Genomic DNA, 19271 nt, shown 5'->3' with positions numbered 1-19271 from the left:
TGAAAAATAGTATGATGATATATGATTCCCCTTATATCAAAAATGCAAAAACCATAATGGTGTACATATATATTTGTGTAAAAAACACAGCAAAAATTATGACAGAACATATACCAAACTGGTATCAGTGGTCAGTTTGGGGGATGGGAATGGGTACAGAGTAAGAGATATTAAGAAATATTCTATGTATGGCTTGTATGTCTTAGGAGATTGTATTCAGCTATTTTATGTGTTCTTAAATATAATAGGGAAATAACTAAATATATAAATAATGGAAAATTAATACAATGGAATATTATTCATATGTCATTCTGGAAGTCAGTAATTTGAAAACATTTTTTAGATGTGGAACCCTTTTTAAAAAATTATATTAAGTCCAAATTTTGAAAAAGGAGAGTGATTTTGTTTCTAAGTGATGCTGGAGAACCTGGAGATCTTGATTTCTGTGTTTGTGTACCTGCATGCTTACAAATAAATCCTAGAGTGTTAGTAATTATAAGCTCTGAGAGATAAGATTATACATGTTTAAAATTTTCCTTTTTTGATTGTATCTTTTAAATTTCCTATTGAAAAACCAAGTGTTTTTTATAATTAGGGGATAGTTTTATAGAAAATATTCAACATTGGGTCTACATGGTGAATTGGGCACTCGTGCATTGATGATGAGATTATAACTTGAGACATCTGTTTTGGAAAGAGATTTAGTATCCTATGTCAAGAGTCTATGAAACTGACCATATCCTTTGACCTATATAACCTATGAAATAACTCAGTAGATTACATAAAAATATGCTTATCAGAGCATTATTTATAATGAGAAATTAGAAATGACTTTAATATTTTCTATTATTTTTGATGAAATATTATGAAGGTCATAAATTATATTGAGAGGATTTTAAAACTACATTGGAAAAGTCTTGATAAGGAAAACACCCTTCTCAGTCAGCCCCAACCCCACAGAGAGAAATAGCATTTTTACTTCTTTTGCTATAGCTAAGTTTCACTTCTGCTTGAACTTTATATGTGCTCTCTTGTGTTTTCTCCTTCATTCAGTATTATGTCTGAGATTAGCCCATATTGTTGCATATATCAGTACTTTGTTCTTTATTACTATATAGTTTTTATTAAGTGAGTATACCATAATTTATCCATTTTTCTGTTGATGTGCATTTGAGTTATTTCCACTTTGGTATTGTTAAATAAAGGTGTTGTTAGTATTCTTGTTCATTTCTTTTGGTGGACATATGTACTTATTTTCCCTGGGTAAATACTTAGGAGTAGGATTGCTGTGGCATATGGCAAACGTATGTTTAGCTTTATAAGAAACTGCCAAACTGTTGTCCCAAACGTACCAATATACATTCCCAGCAGGAATGTATTGGAATTCCAGTTACTTCATATCCTTGCCAGTGCTATCTATATATTTATAATTTTCAATTTTAGCCCTTCTGGTAGTTGTATAGTGATTTCACATCATGGTTTTTGTATATGTTTAAGTGCTTTTGGTTTTAATATATGTTTTGAACCACCAATTCCACTTTTGGGATATTTTCTTAAGGACATAATCTGAAATCCAGAAAAATCTTATATATATCTACATAATATATATACATATATATATGTATGTGTATATATATTCTTTGCCATGTAACTTAAAATACCCAAATGGGAGAAATGACCAAAATGTCAGGTATTAGATAAGTAGTTATGTAATTTGTGATACATTTATAATGATAAAATATTCATCCATTCAAAATCATCTTGTTGTATAATAAAAGCAAAATATCAGATTGCACACAGAGTATGGTATCAACTATAGAAAAAAATATGTGTATTAAAACAGACCAGCTATACTTCAACAACAAAAAATTGTTTTGGAGTTCTTGCTGTGGCAAGAAGTCAGTTAAGAATCCAATTGCAGCAGCTTGGGTTGCGCAGAGGAGCAATTCCATCTCCGGCTTTGTGCAGTGGGTAAGAGGGTCTGGCATTGCCACAGCTGTGGAGTAGGTCACAGTTGCGGCTCAGATTCAATCCATGGCCTGAGAACTTTCTCATACTACAGGTGCAGCCATTAAAAAAAAATAAAAATCATTATATTAAAAAATGTATTTTAATAATTAGTGGAAGGAAACACCAAAATATCTTTGGGTGATGATACAGTGTAGTTTTTTTTTTTTTCCCTATCTTTATATATTTTTCTAATAATCATGTGACCATTTTAGAATAACACAAAATGTAAGTAAAGTTTATTTTGAAACTATTTTTTGAAGTATTCCAGCTTTTATGTTCTATAATGCTCTCTCCTTATCTAATCTTTTCGGCAACATGAATAATTGCTCTCTTGGGTTTCTTTAAACATTTGATTTCTGCTACTGTTTTGACTCTCAAATTATAAATTGCATGAAAAAGACACTCTCATGTTATTTCTTCTTCTGAACATCTGATGTTCCAACATCCAGTCCAGGACAGAAGATAAAATAGAACGATTCAAGAAAGCAGTTGAGTACTATTCAGTCACAACCAAACTCTCTTCGCTGCCAGTGGGTCCCTCCTCCTTTCTAGGTAAGGCTTCCATCTGATCATGAGGTGCTCTGTCTGTAGAGGAAACTGAGTTAGTCCCTCAGGAATTCCTGGGACAGAGTGGAATTATTTATTTGTATTGCACCCTCTTAGAAGTCATTCCTGGAGTTGCAGTCATGGCTCAGCAGGTTAGGAACCCAACTAGTATCCATGAGGATGTGGGTTCGATCCCTGGCCTTGATCTTTGGGTTAAAGGATCCAACATTGCCATGAGCTGTGGTGTAGGTCATAGATGCGGCTCAGATCCCACGTTGCTGTGGCTGTGGTGTAGGCCAGCAGCTGTAGCTCCTATTTGACCCCTAGCTTGGGAACATCCATATACCACAGGTGTGGCCCTAAAAGAACAAACAAACAAAAAAAGTCATTCCTATTTGATAGACTTTCTCCCTTTGATTTCCATGTAATAAGAGAAGTGACATGACAGGGGCCTCATTTCTTGAATTTATAGGTGGGATCCAACGCCATTTCCTTAGCTTGGGCTTCTTCTGGTGCTACTCTCCGTTGTGGCCTGGTATATATAAAATAGCCCTGTCTGTGGGGTCGGGCCTGAGTTTGAATTCTACCTCTGCTGTGTACTAGCTGTGTGATCTTGGCAAGTCACTTATGAAATGTAGCTCATAATACGTCCTTAATAGGGTTGTTATCAGAGGAAATAATTTTTGTAAAGGTCCTGGCCTGGCACATAGTAGCTATTCAATAAATTGTAACTTATTTATTAATAATAAGTTCTCAGGTGATACGGGGTTAGCAGAATGTAACAGGGTAGAATTATTAGGGTTCACTAAAGTATAGCCTTTTCTCTTTGCTTCAGGCTTTCGGAATAATCGGCTTGGAAATCCTCCCCTTCCGCGAAATCAAATGGGTACTATCTCTGCTGGAAAACCAGTAGTAAGTATCTTTTAAGAAACTTGAGACCATTTGATAGCATTAGACTCAGATTGTTTCCCAATTTTAACAATCCGAGTTAAGGAGTTAGAGTGATTCAGTATTATCAGAATGTCAAAGCTGTATATACCTATGTCACATTCTCAACTTGAGGCTGCCAAACTCTGTAAAGAAAACATCCAAATCAGTAACCACTAGGGCATTGTGAAAGCAGATTAGCTAATGTCTGAAGAATGGTTCTAAGAGACATATATTTGTCCATTGTCCTGCCTTTGGAGTATTCTGTCCATACAGCACTGTTAGAATTAGTCATTCTCAGTAGGTTCTTTATATCCCAACAATTCCAACTACTGGCATCAGCCACTATTCACAACTTCTGGGGGAACCATCTTGGAGCCTGGTAAAATGTTAAATAAATAGCTTTTCTGTCTGTTTTTGTCCTTTAGTTCTCTCATCACGTGCCCCAGAAAATGAAATATCCACCACCATTCCCAGTGGGACCCAACTCCTCTCTTCTCTTCTCCCCCCATGCTTTGGGGGAATCCCATGCTTTTTCTGAGGATTCCATGCTGCAGGACAGCCCCTTTGCCAATTGGGCTGTCTCTTATGATTCCCCTGCATCCCAGTTTCCCAATTACCTGACTTCCAAAGCCTCACCTCCTTTGGGACCAGACTCTTCCCACTCCTCTTCCTCTGATGGTGATGAGCCAAATGGAGCCAGCTCTGAGTAAGTATCTGTGTAGGCCCCTCAGGGAACAGACTTCTGAAAGCATCTGTATTCTTTTGCTGGTAACCTTGGTAGGGAATGTGGGAAAGTATATATTCCTGGTTTTTCTCTGTGATTCTTTGCTCTTAAGTAATAAAACTCTCCCCTATGCTTGGCCACTTCATGCTCATTTGGACTCTGTGGTAATTTTAAGATACCCAGCTGGTTAGAGAAGCCCTGGTATAGATGTGCTGTGTATCACAGTTGTCTTCTCTCAATTTGTGAGGGGGAGTAGATTGAATGTAAAAAAAAAATTGAAAAGACTACAGAGTTACATATTAGGACAGTTGAGTATACAGTTATATTGCTTAGGATTCTGAGAATTGAAACAGTGGGACTTTGTATGAGTTCACTTGTTTTTAGATTATTCCTCCAAGCAGATTATTCCCAAGAGACAGAGCTGCTTTGAGTTTTCAATTGTAATTATTTCCTTCGAACGTAAGTAGACTCTAAAGTTGACCTCTTATAAGGTATAAAGGATGCATTATCATTCCCATGACTTTTGATTGTTTTGATTTGTATCAAATGGAAGAAACCAGGAGGGTAGTGATGGCCACTGAGAGAGAATGTATCTGATCCAATACTAACCCATTGTCTTGGCTTCCTTGTTAGATTCCTTGGAATCAGAAAGACATCTTGAGTTGGAATGTCTTTATCAACAACCTTTCTTTCATCTACATTATCTTTTAAACCTTTTAGTCACATCACAGAAACACTTCAGCAACAGCCTGGATGGGAGGATCCAAATGGTGACAGGGGCTCCTGGGTGCAGCCCATTGATGCTGGAGTTTCAGATGCCAGCCTGGGTGATGGTGAGCCCCACATCCCATCTCTGCTCTCTATGTCTACGAGGAACCACATGGATATCACCATTCCGCCCTTGCCTCCAGTAGCTCCAGAAGTCTTGCGGGTTGCTGAACATAGACATCGAAGGGGTCTTATGTACCCATATATCTACCATGTTCTCACTAAGGTGAGAGAGAACCTCAACACCTACCTCCCTGCTCTCAACACTGTACTTCACATGTCCTAGGACTGTAAGTTACCAAAGAAAATTCTAATCATTGGTATATGAAGGGGACTCAGAGGGGACCAAGTGTTCCAGGCCCCTCGTTGTATTAACAGTCTCTGGTTAAGTGAGACCAGCACCAGATGGGAATGTGCTGTAAATGAGGCCTGGAAGAGGTGTAATGCTAAGATTTCGAAGAAGTAATGCACCAAGTGTATGGACTCTGGTCTAGGGATGGATGGACACATTCTAAAAAGAGGCATTATGCACTTATTCTTTACCTCTTCTACTTCTCCAAAAGCTATTCACTTCCTCCAGTCTTACCATACAAATCCATCCCCCAGAAAAATGTCTAAGATGAATTTTCTCCATTATTCAGCTTTAGTCAATCCTAGCAGAGACTTTAAAAGTGGAATATAAGAGTTCTGTAGCGGCACAGAGGGTTAAGGATCCAGCACTGACACTGCAGTGATTTGGGTCAGTGCTGTACTGAAAATTTGATCCCTGGCCCAAGAACTTCCATATGCCATGGGCGTGGCCAAAAAAAATGGAATATAGCTTTATAGGTGGCTATGGTCAGCTGGGTTTGCTGTAGCTTCTTTTTAGTATGAAATTCTGTCTAAATGTAAGTAGTAAATTAAATAGTTAGACTACAATTTGTTAATGGTTCTTCTCAGCTTAATTCTGAACCTTAAGGTAACTCATTTTCTTCATTCCCCTGAACCATTTTATTCTTAGGGTGAGATTAAGATCCCTGTATGTATTGAGGATGAGTGTAACATGGAGCTGCCTCCAGCTGCTCTCCTGTTCCGGTCAGCTCGTCAGTATGTATATGGGGTCCTTTTCAGTCTGGCAGAGACACAGCGTAAAATGGAACGCCTGGCTATACGGCGGCGGCTGCCTATAGAAGGTAAGTGTGGTTCTATTGTTGACTAGAGTTTTGACTCAGCAAAAATATCTGCAAGCACATCATGCTTTTGGCTTTGGAACAGTCTTTGAGAAAGTACATAATACACAAGAATACATATCGGTGTGGGAAATGCATTAACTTAAGCCCCAATTCTTTAATCATTAAGCATTCAGGGTGATCACTACTTATAAGAACCATGCTGGGCTTTGGGAATATAGAGGTGTACCTGATGCAAACTCTCCTCCTCAGTGAGGTTTTTGCTTTGGAATCTGATCATGTAAGTGGTTGGAGCCATTGAGATGTTTTAAGCTGCAGAGTGATATGGTCAAATTAGTGTGTTCAAAGGAACCACCTGTCAGAGTGGGAACTTCCATGTCCTGTAGGTATAGCACTAAAAAAAAAAAAAAAAAAAAAAAGCTGGATTTCTGCTTCTGGAAAGATGGAGTAGCTGTAATTTTCCGTATTCTTCCTGCTAAATAAAAGTAAAAGCATAGGATGTTATATCAGACAAGCCCAATATACTCTATAATGTGAAGAGAAGGTAACAGTCTGGCTAAGGACCTTGGGATCCAAGGAATGATGCAATAGTAAGTTCCCTGGGCTTTCTTTGTGCCTTAATATATTCCAGACTGGGGAGTTCCTGTTGTGGCGCAGTGGTTAACGAATCCGACTAGGAACCATGAGGTTGCGGGTTTGGTCCCTGGCCTTGCTCAGTGGGTTAAGGGTCCAGCGTTGCCGTGAGCTGTCATGTAGGTTGCAGACACGGCTTGGATCCCGTGTTGCTGTGGCTCTAGCATAGGCCGGTGGCTACAGCTCCGATTGGACCCCTAGCCTGGGAACCTCCATATGCTATGGGAGCGGCCCGAGAAATAGCAAGAAGACCAAAAAAAAAAAAAAAAAATCCAGCGTTGTCACTGCAGCAGTTTGGGTGGCTGCTGTGGCATGGGTTTGATTCCAGGCCAGGGAACTTCTACATGCTATGGGCAGATAATATATATATATATATATATATATATATATATATATATATATTTATATTTATATTTATATTTATATTTATATTTATATTTATATTTATATTTATATATCCCAGACTGGGTTCAGGACAAGCTGGCAGCCCAGAAACACCAACATGTACAGACCAAGAAAAGCCTGCTCTCAACACTAGAGAAAAACTGTAGCCCACTCCTATCCCCACCAGCAAAGGCCAAATGAAGAATCTAGACTTTACGCTTGCCAGACTATAACAAGGTGTGCCACCTGCTCCTGCTTTGGAGGTGTCAGACAAAGCCAGGTGGGGAGCAGGACTTCTACTCCCACTTGACAGTAATGAGATACATTCTCCTTCACCCATGAGAGTGGTGTCATAAAAGAACTGCTAAAACATAAAATTTAAATAAGACCCAGAGCCTCTTAAAACAATACTCAAAATATCAAGATTTAAATTAAAAATCCTTCATTACACCAAGGGACTTCCCATGTGGCTTGCAACATAATTACTTGGCATTGCTTCATTACACCAAGACCCAGAAAGATTTTAACTGAGATGGTAAATGGACTGAGGAAAGAAAATCTACAGATGATAGCATTGATAAGAAAAATGATTGAATTACCTGACAAGGATTACAAAGCAGTCATCATTGAAATGCTTTGACAAATAATTCTGAACATTCTTGGTACAAATTAAAAATAGAAGTCTTAGCAAAGAGATATAATATATAAAGAAGAACAAATGGAAATTAAGAACCAAAAAATAAAATAAGTGAAATAAAATACTCAGTAGATGGGTTAAACTGCAGATTGAAACAACAGAAAATAATCAGTGAATGTGGAGAAAGGATAATAGAAATTATCTAATCTGGATAGCACAGAGAAAATAGTCTGAAAAAATGACCAGGGATAAGTGGAACTATAACAAAAGCTCTAATATTTGTGTCAATAAGAGTCTCAGAAAGAGAGGGAGATAGAGGGTAGGGCTGCAAAAGTGCTCAAAGATATAACTGAAATATTCCCAAATTTGGAAAAAACATAAGCCTACAGATTCAAGAAACTGAGTGAATATAAACAGTATAAACTCAAAGAAATCCGTGCCAAGATACATTACAGTCAAACCTTTAAAAGCTAAAGACAAAAAATTATTTATTTATTTATTTCATTTTATTTTTACTCCTGAACCTGTGGCATATGGAAGTTCCCAGGCTAGGGGTCAAATTAGAACTGAAGCTGCTGGCCTATGCCACAGCCTCACCAACACCAGGTCTGAGCTACATCTGCGACCTAGGCAGCAGCTTGTGGAAACACCAGATCCTTAACCCACCGAGAGAGACCAGGAATTGAACCCACATCCTCAAGGACACTCACTATGTTGCGTTTTTAACATGCTGAGCCAGACTGGAAACGCTCAGAAAACTTTTTTTAATTGAAGTATACTTCATTTACAATGTATGCTAGTTTCAGGTATATAGCAAAGTGATTCAGTTATACATACATACGTATATGTATGTATATACATGCATACATATATATTCTCTTTTAGATTATTTTCCATTATAGATTATTACAAGATATTGAATATAGTTCCCTGTGCTATATAGTAGGTCCTTGTTGGCTATCTTTTTTATATATAGTGTGTATCTGTTAATCCAAAATTCCTGATTTATCCCCCCTTTCCCCTTGGTAACCATAATTTTGTTTTCAAAGTCTGTGTTTTATAAATAAGTTCATTTGTATAATTTTTTTAGATTCCACATATAAGTGATATGATGTGATACTCGTTTTTATCTATCTGGCTTACTTCACTTACTGTGATAATCTCTTAAGTCCATTCATGTTGCTGCAGATAACATTATTTCATTGTTTATTATAGCCAAGTAATATTCCATTGTGTATATGTACCTCATCTTTATACATTCCTCTGTTGATAGACATTTAGATTGCTTCTATGTCTTGGCTGTTGTGAATAGTGCTGCTATGACCATTGGGGCATACATATCTTTTTGAATAAGAGTTTTAATCTTTTCCAGATATATACTCAGGAGTAGGATTGTAGGATCATATGGTAGCTCTATTTTTAGTTTTTTAAGGAACCTCCATACTGTTTTCTATAGTGACTGCGCCGATTTACATTCCCACCAACAGTGTAGGAGAGTTCCCTTTTCTTCACACCCTCTCCAGCATTTATTATCTGTAGACTGGTTTTTTTTTTTTTTTTGTCTTTTTAGGGCCACATCCATGAGATATGGAAGTTCCCAGGCTAGGGGTTGAATTGGAGCCGCAGCCTCTGGCTTATGCCACAGCCACAGCAATGCAGGATATGAGCCACATCTGCGACCTACACTGCAGCTCATGGCAACACTGGATCCTTAACCCACTCAGCAGGGCCAGGGATGGAGCCCGCATCCTCATGGACACTAGTTGGGTTTGTTACCACTGAGCCACAACGGGAACTCCTCTTTGTAGACTTTTTGATGATAGCTATTCCAACTATTGTCGGAATAGTATTAGGTGATACCTCATTGTAGCTTTGATTTACATTTTTCTAAAAGATGTTGAGTATCTTTTCATGTGCCTGTTGGGCATCTGTATGTCTTCTTCAAGGAAATGTCTATTTAGGTCTTCTGCCCATTTTTTGATTGGGTTGTTTGTTTTTTTGATATTGAGCTGCATGAGCTATTTGTATATTTTAAAAATTAAGCCCTTGTTGGTCTAAAGGCAGAAAAATTCTTGAAAGCAGCCAGAGAGAAAATGATGCTTTACCTATAGAGGAAAATAATACAAATAAAAGCTGATGTTTTTTTTAATCATAGAGTTCCTTCTGCCACAACATTTTCAAGGGTCAAAAGAAAGGACCAAGATGGTGGAGTAGGACGACCCAGAGCTCACTTCCTCCCACTGGCACAAAAAATTGTAAATATTTAGAGATCAACCATCCATGAGAGACCTGAAGACTAGCAGAAAAGTTCAAAAGTTAAAGATATAAAGAAGGAATCACAATAAGAGAGTTTAGGAAGGGTGGAGTTATAGTATAGTCAAGACTTGTACTCCTGGGTGGTTGACCCACAAATGGGAGGATAATTATGATTTCAGAGGCTGTCCCCAAGGAGTGAGAGGTTTGAACCCTGCATTGGGCTTGCCAGCCCTGGAGTCCTGCACCAGGAAAATGAGCCCCCAGAACATTTGGCTTTGAAGACCAGTGGAGCTTACTTATGGGAGAGCCAGAGGACTGAGCAATATAGAGGCTCCACTTTTAAAGGATATTCACAAAGTCTCACATGCTCCAAGACCCAGAGCCAACACAGTAATTTGAAAGGAGACTGAGTCCGAGCAAGTGCTGACTTGGAGAGCCTCCCAGAGAGACAAGGGGCAATTGAAACCCACCCTGGAGCTGTAGAAGCTGGCACCAGCTATTTCTGGCAGCTCATCATACCATGGGGATATTGGTCCTGGAACTTCCCTTTAGCTTATTAGTGCCCAGACCTGACCACACCCATAAACCAATCAGTACCAGTCCTGGGACATTCCAAGCCTGGCACCTAGCTGGGCAGGGACATGGACCCACCCTCCAGTAGGCTAGCTGCTGTACTGAGCTCCCAGCCACCCCAGGACCCAGGGCCATTCACCTGCATGCCAACGCCAACTCAAAAACACTGGGACCTGGCCTCATCCACCAGTGGGTAGACATCAGGCCCTGGATCTCCTGGGCCCCAGCCCCACCAGTTAGCCTACCAACACCAGCTGCAAGACAAGAGACAAAAAAGGACATCACATAATGATAAAAGGATCAATCCAAGAAGATGCAGAAATTATAAATATATATGCAGCCAACATAGGAGCAACTAAATACACAAGCAAATATTAAAGACATAAAGGGAGAAATTGATATTAACACAATAATATTAGGGGACTTAACACCCCACTTACATCAATGAATGGATCACCCAGACAGAAAATCAATGAAACACTGGCCTTAATTGACACATTAATCCAAATGGACTTAGTACATATATAGGAGTTCCATCCCTTAGCAGCAGAATGCAAATTTTTTCCAGTGCACATGGAACATTCTCTATAATAGATCACATGCTGAGCCACAAAACAAATCACAGCAAGTTTAAGAAGATCGAAATCATATCAAATGTCTTTTCCAATCAGAATGATATGAAACTAGAAATCAACTAAAAGAAGAAAACCCTACACAACCCCCCAACATATGGAGGCTAAACAATATGCTGCTAAACAACCAGTGGGTCCCTGAAGAATTCAAAAGAAAATCAAATAATACCTGGAGACAAATCCAAATAGAAACAATGATCCAGAATCATTGTTTGGTGGGATGCAGCAAAAGCAGTTCAAAGAGGAAAGTTTATAGTGATGCATTCCTACCTCAGGAAATAAGAAAACTCAAAAAAAACCCTAACTTTTTACCTAAAGTGACTAGAGATAGAAGAACAGATAAAACCTAAAGTTAGTAAAAGCAACTAGAGAAAGAAGAACAGATAAAACCCAAAGTTAGTAGAAGGAAAGCAATTGTAAAGGTCAGAACAGAAATAAATGCCATGGAGAATTTTAAAAATGGAAAAGATGAGTGAAACTAAGACCTTGTTCTTTGAAATGATAAAATTAGTAAACCTTTAGCCAGACTCATCAAGAAAAAAGGGAGGGTCTAAATCAATAAAATCAGAAATGAGAAAGGAGAGGTTACAACCAACACCACAGAAATGCAAAGGATCATAAGAGATTCCTGTAGAAAATTATGCACCAATAAATTGGACAGCCTAGAAGAAATGTACAAATTCCTAAAAAATGTACAATCTCCCAAGACTGAATCAGGAAGAAATAGAAAACATGAATAGACCAGTTACCAGTAATGAAATTGAATCAGTGATAAAAAAAAAAAACCTCCCAACAATTGAATTAAAAAGGCCAAAATACCTTGGGATAAATCTAACCCAGGTGCTAAAAACCCATACTCGGGAAATTACAAGACTTTGATGAAAAAATTTAAGATGACACAAACAAAAAGCTATATGGTGCTCATGGAATGGAAGAAATATTGTTAAACAGATCATAAGGCAATTTCCAGATTTAATGCAATCTCTATCAAAATAACAGTAGTATTTTTTTTCACAGAGATATAATAAACAATCCTAAAATGTATATGAAAACACAAAAGACCCCCAAATAGCCAAAACAATCTTAAAAACAGAAGAACATGGGGAACAACTGGAGTTTCCTTTTAAAAACTAAAACAGAGCTACCATATGCAGCAATCCCACTCCTGGGTATATATCCAGAAAAGATGATGATTCTAATTGAAAAAAATACATAAATGCACAGCAAAATTCATAGCAGCACTATTCGCAATAGCTAAGATGTGGAAGCAGCCTAAATCTCTGTCAACAGATGAATGGATAAAGGAGATACGGTGTATATATATTTATATATATAATGGAATGTTACTTGGCCACAAAGAAGAATGAAATAATGTCATTTTCAGCAACATGAATGGACTTGAGATTATCATAATCTTTGTAAGTCAGAAAAAGACAAATATCATATGATATCACTTATATGTGGAATCAAAAGTTTATAGAAATGAACTTATTTGTAAAACAGAAACAGACTCACAGACATAGAAAACAAACTTAGGGTTACCAAAGGGGAAAGGGAGGGGGATAAATTAAGAGTTTGTGATAAACATGGAGTTCCCATTGTGGCGCAGCAGAAACGAATCCAACTAGGAATCATGAGGTTGTGGGCTTGATCCCAGGCCTCATTCAGTGGGTTAAGGATCTGGTGTTGCCGTGAGCTGTGGTATAGTTTGCAGATGTGTTTGTTGCTGTGGCTGAGGCTGTGGCACAGGCCAGCAGCTGTAGGTCTGATTCGACCCCTGTCCTGCGAATCTCCATATGCCATGGGTGTGGCTCTAAAAAGAAAAAAATAAAAATTAAAAAAAAAGAGTTTGAGATTAACAGATATGCACTACTATAAATAAAATAGGTGAACAACAAGGTCCTACTGAATACCACAGTGAACTATATTCAATATCTTATAGTAACCTATAATGGAAAGTAATCTACAAAACAATATATATGTATAACTGAATCACCTTGCTGTATGGCTGAGAATAATACAACATCAATAGTTAAAATAAGAACAAAACAGTCCTTAATTTCAAACTGTACTACAAATATACAGTAATCAAAGTAGTATGCTACTGGCACAAAAACAGATATATAGATCAATAGCCCATAAATGAACCCACACTTATATCGGTAATTTATCTATGAGAAAGGAGGCAAGAATATGTAACAGGGAAAAGACAGCTTCTTCAATAAATGCTGTTCAGTAAATTGGATAGCTACATGCAAAGGATTAAAGAGTTAAATGTAAGACTTGAAACTGTAAAACTTCTCAATGAAAACCTACGTAGTATGCTCTTTGACATCAGTCTTAGCAATATATTTTTTGGTATGTCTCCTCTGGCAAGGAAAACAAAAGCAAAAATAAACAAATGGGAGAGTTCCCTGGTGGCCTAGCTGGTTAAGGATCTGGCATTGTCACTGCTGTGGTGCGGGTTCAATTCCTGGCCTGGGAACTTCCTCATGCCACGAGCATGGCCAATATAAACAAACAAACAATCAAACATTGGAATGCCTCAAACTAAAATCTCTTTGCACCATGTATGATACTATCAACAAAATAAGAAGGCTGCCTACTGAATCAGAGAAGATATTTGCAAATGATATATCAAATAATGGGTTAATGTCCAAAATACGCAAAGAACTCACACAATCCATGTCAAATACAAACTAAGTAAATAAAGGATCCGAATAGACACTCTTCCAAAGAAGACACACAGGTGGTCAACAGGCATGTGAAAAAATGCTCAACATCACTAATCATCAGGGAAATATAAATCAAAACCACAATGAGATATCACCCCACACCTTTCAGGATGCCTAGTATCAAAAAGACAATAAATAACAGATAGTGGCAAGGATGTGGGGAAAAGGGAACCCTTGTGCATTGTTGGTGGGAATGTAAATTGGTGCAGCCAGTATGGAAAACAGTTCGGTGATTCTTCAAAAAATTAAAAGGAGAACCAACTTGTGATACCAGCAATTCCACATTTGAATATTTATCTGAGAAATCAAGAACATTAATTTGAAGAGATAAACGCCTCCCTATGTACACTGCAGCATTTTTACAATAGCCAAGATATAGAAAATACATGTGTTCATTGACAGATAAATGGAGAAAGAAATTATATATATTCATATATATACATACATATACATACAATGGAATGTTAGCCATAAAATGGAATGAAATCTTACTATTTGCGACAATGTGGATGGACCTAGAAGGCGTTATGCTAAGTGAAATAAGGCAGACAAAGACAATTACTGTATGATTTCAGTTATATGTGGAAAATAGATAATAAATGAGTGAGTATAACAAACCAGAAAGAAGTTCACCATACAGAGAACAAACAAGTGGTTGCCAGAGGGAGGAGTGTGTGGGGATGAGTGAAATAGGTGAGGGAGATTAAGAGGTACAAACTTCCAGTTATAAAATAAATAAGTCATGGGAGTTCCTGTCGTGGCTCAGTGGAAACGAATCCGACTACTATCCATGAGGATGTGGGTTCAATCCTGGCCTTGCTCAGTGGGTTAAGGATCTGGCGTTGCCCTGAGCTGTGGTATAGGTCACAGATGCTGCTCGGATCTGGTGTTGCTGTGGCGGTGGTGTAGGCCAGCAACTATATCGCTGATTTGACCCCTGGCCTGGGAACTTACATATGCCAAGGGTGCAGCCCTCAAAAAGCAAACAACAAAAAAAATAAATGAAAAAAAATAATAAGTCATGGGAATCTAGTATACAGCATATGGAATATAGTCAATAATATAGGAATACCTTTGTACTGTGACAGATTTTGGTAACTGGACTTATCATAGTGGTCATTTTGTAATGTAAAAAAATATCAAGTCACTCTGTTGAAACTAATATAACACTGTAAGTCTATTATATATCAATAAAAAATGAAATATAATTAATTTCTGTTTAAATTTTGTATCCTAGTCTTTAGCTCACCGTTTCTAGGAGTTTTGTTTTACAATTCTTGTAATTTTCTGCATGGAATGTATGTCATCTGCAATTAGGATCAAGTTTGTTTCTTCCTTCTGATCTGTATGCCTTCTGTTTTATTTTCGTGCCTTCCTACACTGCCTAGACATCCTAGCCTCATTTCTGATTTTAAGAGAAAAAAGATTCAGTCTTTCACCATTAAGTGCAGTGTTAGCAGGAGGTATTTTGTTAATGTTCTTTTTTTTTTTTTTCGCACTGTACAACAAGGGGGTCAGGTTATCCTTACATGTATACATTACAATTACATTTTTTCCCCCACCCTTTCTTCTGTTGCAACATGAGTATCTAGACAAAGTTCTCAATGCTATTCAGCAGGATCTCCTTGTAAATCTATTCTTAGTTGTGTCTGATAAGCCCAAGCTCCCGATCCCTCCCACTCCCTCCGCCTCCCATCAGGCAGCCAAAAGTCTCTTCTCCAAGTCCATGATTTTCTTTTCTGAGGAGATGTTCATTTGTGCTGGATATTAGATTCCAGTTATGAGTGATATCACACGGTATTTGTCTTTGTCTTTCTGGCTCATTTCACTCAGTATGAGATTCTCTAGTTCCATCCATGTTGCTGCAAATGGCATTATGTCATTCTTTTTTATGGCTGAGCAGTATTCCATTGTGTATGTATACCACATCTTCCGAATCCAATCCTCTGCCGATGGACATTTGGGTTGTTGCCATGTCCTGGCTATTGTGAATAGTGCTGCAATGAACATGCGGGTGCATGTGTCTCTTTTAAGTCGAGTTTTGTCCGGATAGATGCCCAAGAGTGGGATTGCGGGGTCATGTGGAAGTTCTATGGATAGAGTTCTAAGGTATCTCCAAACGGTTCTCCATAGTGGCTGTATCAGTTTACATTCCCACCAGCAGTGCAGGAGGGTTCCCTTTTCTCCACAGCCCCTCCAGCCCTTGTTATTTGTGGACTTATTAATGATGGCCATTCTGACTGGTGTGAGGTGATATCTCATGGTAGTTTTGATTTGCATTTCTCTTATAATCAGTGATGTTGAGCATTTTTCATGTGTTTGTTGGCCATGTGTATATCTTCTTTGGAGAAATGTCTATTCAGGTCTTTTGCCCATTTTTCCATTGATTGATTGGCTTTTTTGCTGTTGAGTTGTATAAGTTGCTTATATATTCTAGAGATTAAGCCCTTGTCGGTTGCATCATTTGAAACTATTTTCTCCCATTCTGTAAGTTGTCTTTTTGTTTTCTTTTGGGTTTCCTTGGCTGTGCAAAAGCTTTTCAGTTTGATGAGGTCCCATGGGTTTATTTTTGCTCTAACTTCGATTGCTTTGGGAGACTGACCTGAGAACATATTCATGATGTTGATGTCAGAGAGTGTTTTGCCTATGTTTGCTTCTAGGAGTTTGATGGTGTCCTGTCGTATATTTAAGTCTTTCAGCCATTTGGAGTTTCTTTTGGTGCATGGTATGAGGGTGTGTTCTAGTCTCATTGCTTTGCATGCAGCTGTCCAGGTTTCCCAGCAATGCTTGCTGAATAGACTTTCTTTTTCCCATTTTATGTTCTTGCCTCCCTTGTCAAAGATTAATTGTCCATAGGTGTCAGGGTTTATTTCCAGGTTCTCTCTTCTGTTCCATTGGCTGTCTCTCTGTTTTGATACCAGTACCACACTGTTTTGATGACTGTGGCTTTGTAGTATTTCTTGAAGTCTGGGAGAGTGATGCCTCCTGCTTGGTTTTTGTTTCTCAGGATTGCTTTGGCGATTCTGGGTCTTTTGTGGTTCCATATAAGTTTTTGGATTGTTTGTTCTAGTTCTGTGAAAAATGTCCTGGGTAATTGGATAGGGATTGCATTGAATCTGTAGATTGCTTTGGGTAGTATGGCCATTTTTACAATATTGATTTTCCCAATCCAGGAACATGAAATCTCTTTCCATTTCTTTACATCTTTGATTTCTTTGATTAAAGTTTTATAGTTCTCGGCATATAGGTCCTTTCCCTCCTTGGTCAGGTGTATTCCGAGGTATTTGATTTTTTGAGGTGCAATTTTAAAAGGTATTGTATTTTTGTATTCCTTTTCTAATATTTCATTGCTGGTATACAGAAACGCTACTGACTTCTGAATGTTAATCTTATATCCTGCTACTTTGCTGAATTTATTAATCAGTTCAAGGAGTTTTGGGGTTGAGTCCTTCGGGTTTTCTATGTATAGTATCATGTCATCTGCATACAGTGACAGTTTGATCTCTTCTCTTCCTACATGGATGCCTTTTATTTCTTTTGTTTGTCTAATTGCTGTGGCTAGGACTTCCAACACGATGTTGAAGAGCAGTGGTGAGAGTGGGCATCCCTGTCTTGCTCCAGATTTGAGTGAGAAGGCTTTCAGTTTTTCCCCATTGAGGATGATATTTGCTGTGGGTTTCTCATAAATGGCTTTGATTATATTCAGGAATGTTCCCTCTATACCCACTTTGGCGAGGGTCTTGATCATGAATGGATGTTGGACTTTGTCAAATGCTTTTTCTGCGTCTATTGAGATGATCATATGATTTTTGACTTTTTTTTTGTTAATGTGGTGTATGATGCTGATTGATTTGCATATGTTGAACCATCCTTGTGAACCTGGGATGAACCCAACCTGGTCATGGTGTCTAATTTTTTTGGTATGTTGTTGGATTCAGTTGGCTAAGATTTTGTTGAGAATTTTTGCATCTATATTCATCAATGATATTGGGCGACAGTTTTCTTTTTTGGTGGTATCTCTGTCTGGTTTTGGAATGAGGGTGATGGTGGCATTATAGAATGTCTTTGGGAGTATTCCTTCTTCTTCAACCTTTTGAAAGAGTTTAAGGAGGATGGGCACCAATTCCTCTTTATAGGTTTGATAGAATTCACCTGTGAAGCCATCTGGTCCTGGACTTTTATTTGTCGGGAGTGATTTTATGACCTCTTCAATTTCATTTCTAGTGATCGGTCTGTTCAGTTGGTCTGTTTCTACTTGATTCAGTTTTGGCAGGCTGTAAGATTCTAGAAAATTGTCCATTTCTTCCAGATTGTCCAACTTGTTGCCGTATAGTTGTTCATAGTATTCTCTTATGGGTTTTTGTATTTCTACTGTATCCGTTGTGATTTCTCCTTGTTCACTTATAATTTTGGTTATTTGGGTTCTTTCTCTCCTCTTTTTAGTGACTCTGGCCAGAGGTTTGTCAATTTTGTTCACCTTTTCAAAGAACCAGCTCTTGGTTTTATTAATTTTCTCTATTGTTTTTTGAGGCTCTATTTTATTGATTTCTTCTTTGATCTTTATAATTTCCTTCCTTCTGCTGACTTTAGGCCTTTTTTGTTCTTCTTTTTCTAATTCGTTTAGGTGGAGGGTTAAGTTGTCCATTTGGGATCTTTCTTCTTTTTTGAGAAAGGCCTGTATTGCTATAAATTTCCCTCTGAGCACTGCTTTCGCAGCATCCCATAGATTTTGAGCGGTTGTGTCTTCATTATCATTTGTTTCAAGGTAGGTTTTAATTTCCTTCTTGATTCCCTCATTGACCCATTGGTTTTTTAGTAGCATGTTGTTTAGTCTCCATGCAGTAGGTTTTTTCTCTTTCCTTTTCCCATGGTTGGTGTCTAACTTCATGGCATTGTGGTCAGAGAAGATACTTGAGATAATTTCTATGCTCCTAAATTTATTGAGATTAGCTTTGTGTCCCAATATGTGGTCGATTCTTGAGAATGTTCCATGAGCATTTGAGGAGAATGTGTATTCTGCTTTTTTTGGATGTAGGGTCCTGAAGATATCAATGAAGTCTCACTTTTCTATTGTTTCCTTTAGGATCTCTGTTGCTTTATTGGTTTTCTGTCTAGGGGATCTGTCCATTGATGTGAGGGGGGTATTAAGGTCTCCTACTATGGTTGTATTTTCATCAATATCTCCCTTTATGTCTGTTAATATTTGTTGTATGTATCTGGGTGCTCCTGTATTTGGGGCATATATGTTGACGATAGTAACATCCTCTCCTTGGA

The 19271-nt window shown here is 38.0% G+C and overlaps 1 protein-coding gene across 3 annotated transcripts in view; it reads left to right on the top strand.

The window, feature by feature from the left end:
- FAM120C (family with sequence similarity 120C) overlaps positions 1 to 19271 on the top strand; it is a 137967-nt gene that overhangs the window by 42735 nt on the left and 75961 nt on the right. The window contains exons 5-10 of one of the 3 annotated variants that reach the window (XM_047764384.1): positions 2460 to 2562; positions 3392 to 3468; positions 3912 to 4192; positions 4931 to 5204; positions 5979 to 6150; positions 7244 to 8347. In XM_047764384.1, the coding sequence (XP_047620340.1) occupies positions 2460 to 2562; positions 3392 to 3468; positions 3912 to 4192; positions 4931 to 5204; positions 5979 to 6150; positions 7244 to 7365 (1029 nt within the window). In that variant the 3' untranslated portion in view covers positions 7366 to 8347. Of the gene's footprint in view, positions 1 to 2459; positions 2563 to 3391; positions 3469 to 3911; positions 4193 to 4930; positions 5205 to 5978; positions 6151 to 7243; positions 8348 to 19271 lie in introns of those variants that run through there. The other 2 variants (XM_047764383.1, XM_047764385.1) reach the window with 2 other exon arrangements.

Source organism: Phacochoerus africanus, chromosome X (genome assembly GCF_016906955.1).
Source record: "Phacochoerus africanus isolate WHEZ1 chromosome X, ROS_Pafr_v1, whole genome shotgun sequence".
Classification (NCBI taxonomy): Eukaryota; Metazoa; Chordata; class Mammalia; order Artiodactyla; family Suidae; genus Phacochoerus; species Phacochoerus africanus.
The sequence above is the reverse complement of the archived record's forward strand: the minus strand, read 5'-3'. Positions and strand labels throughout refer to the sequence as shown.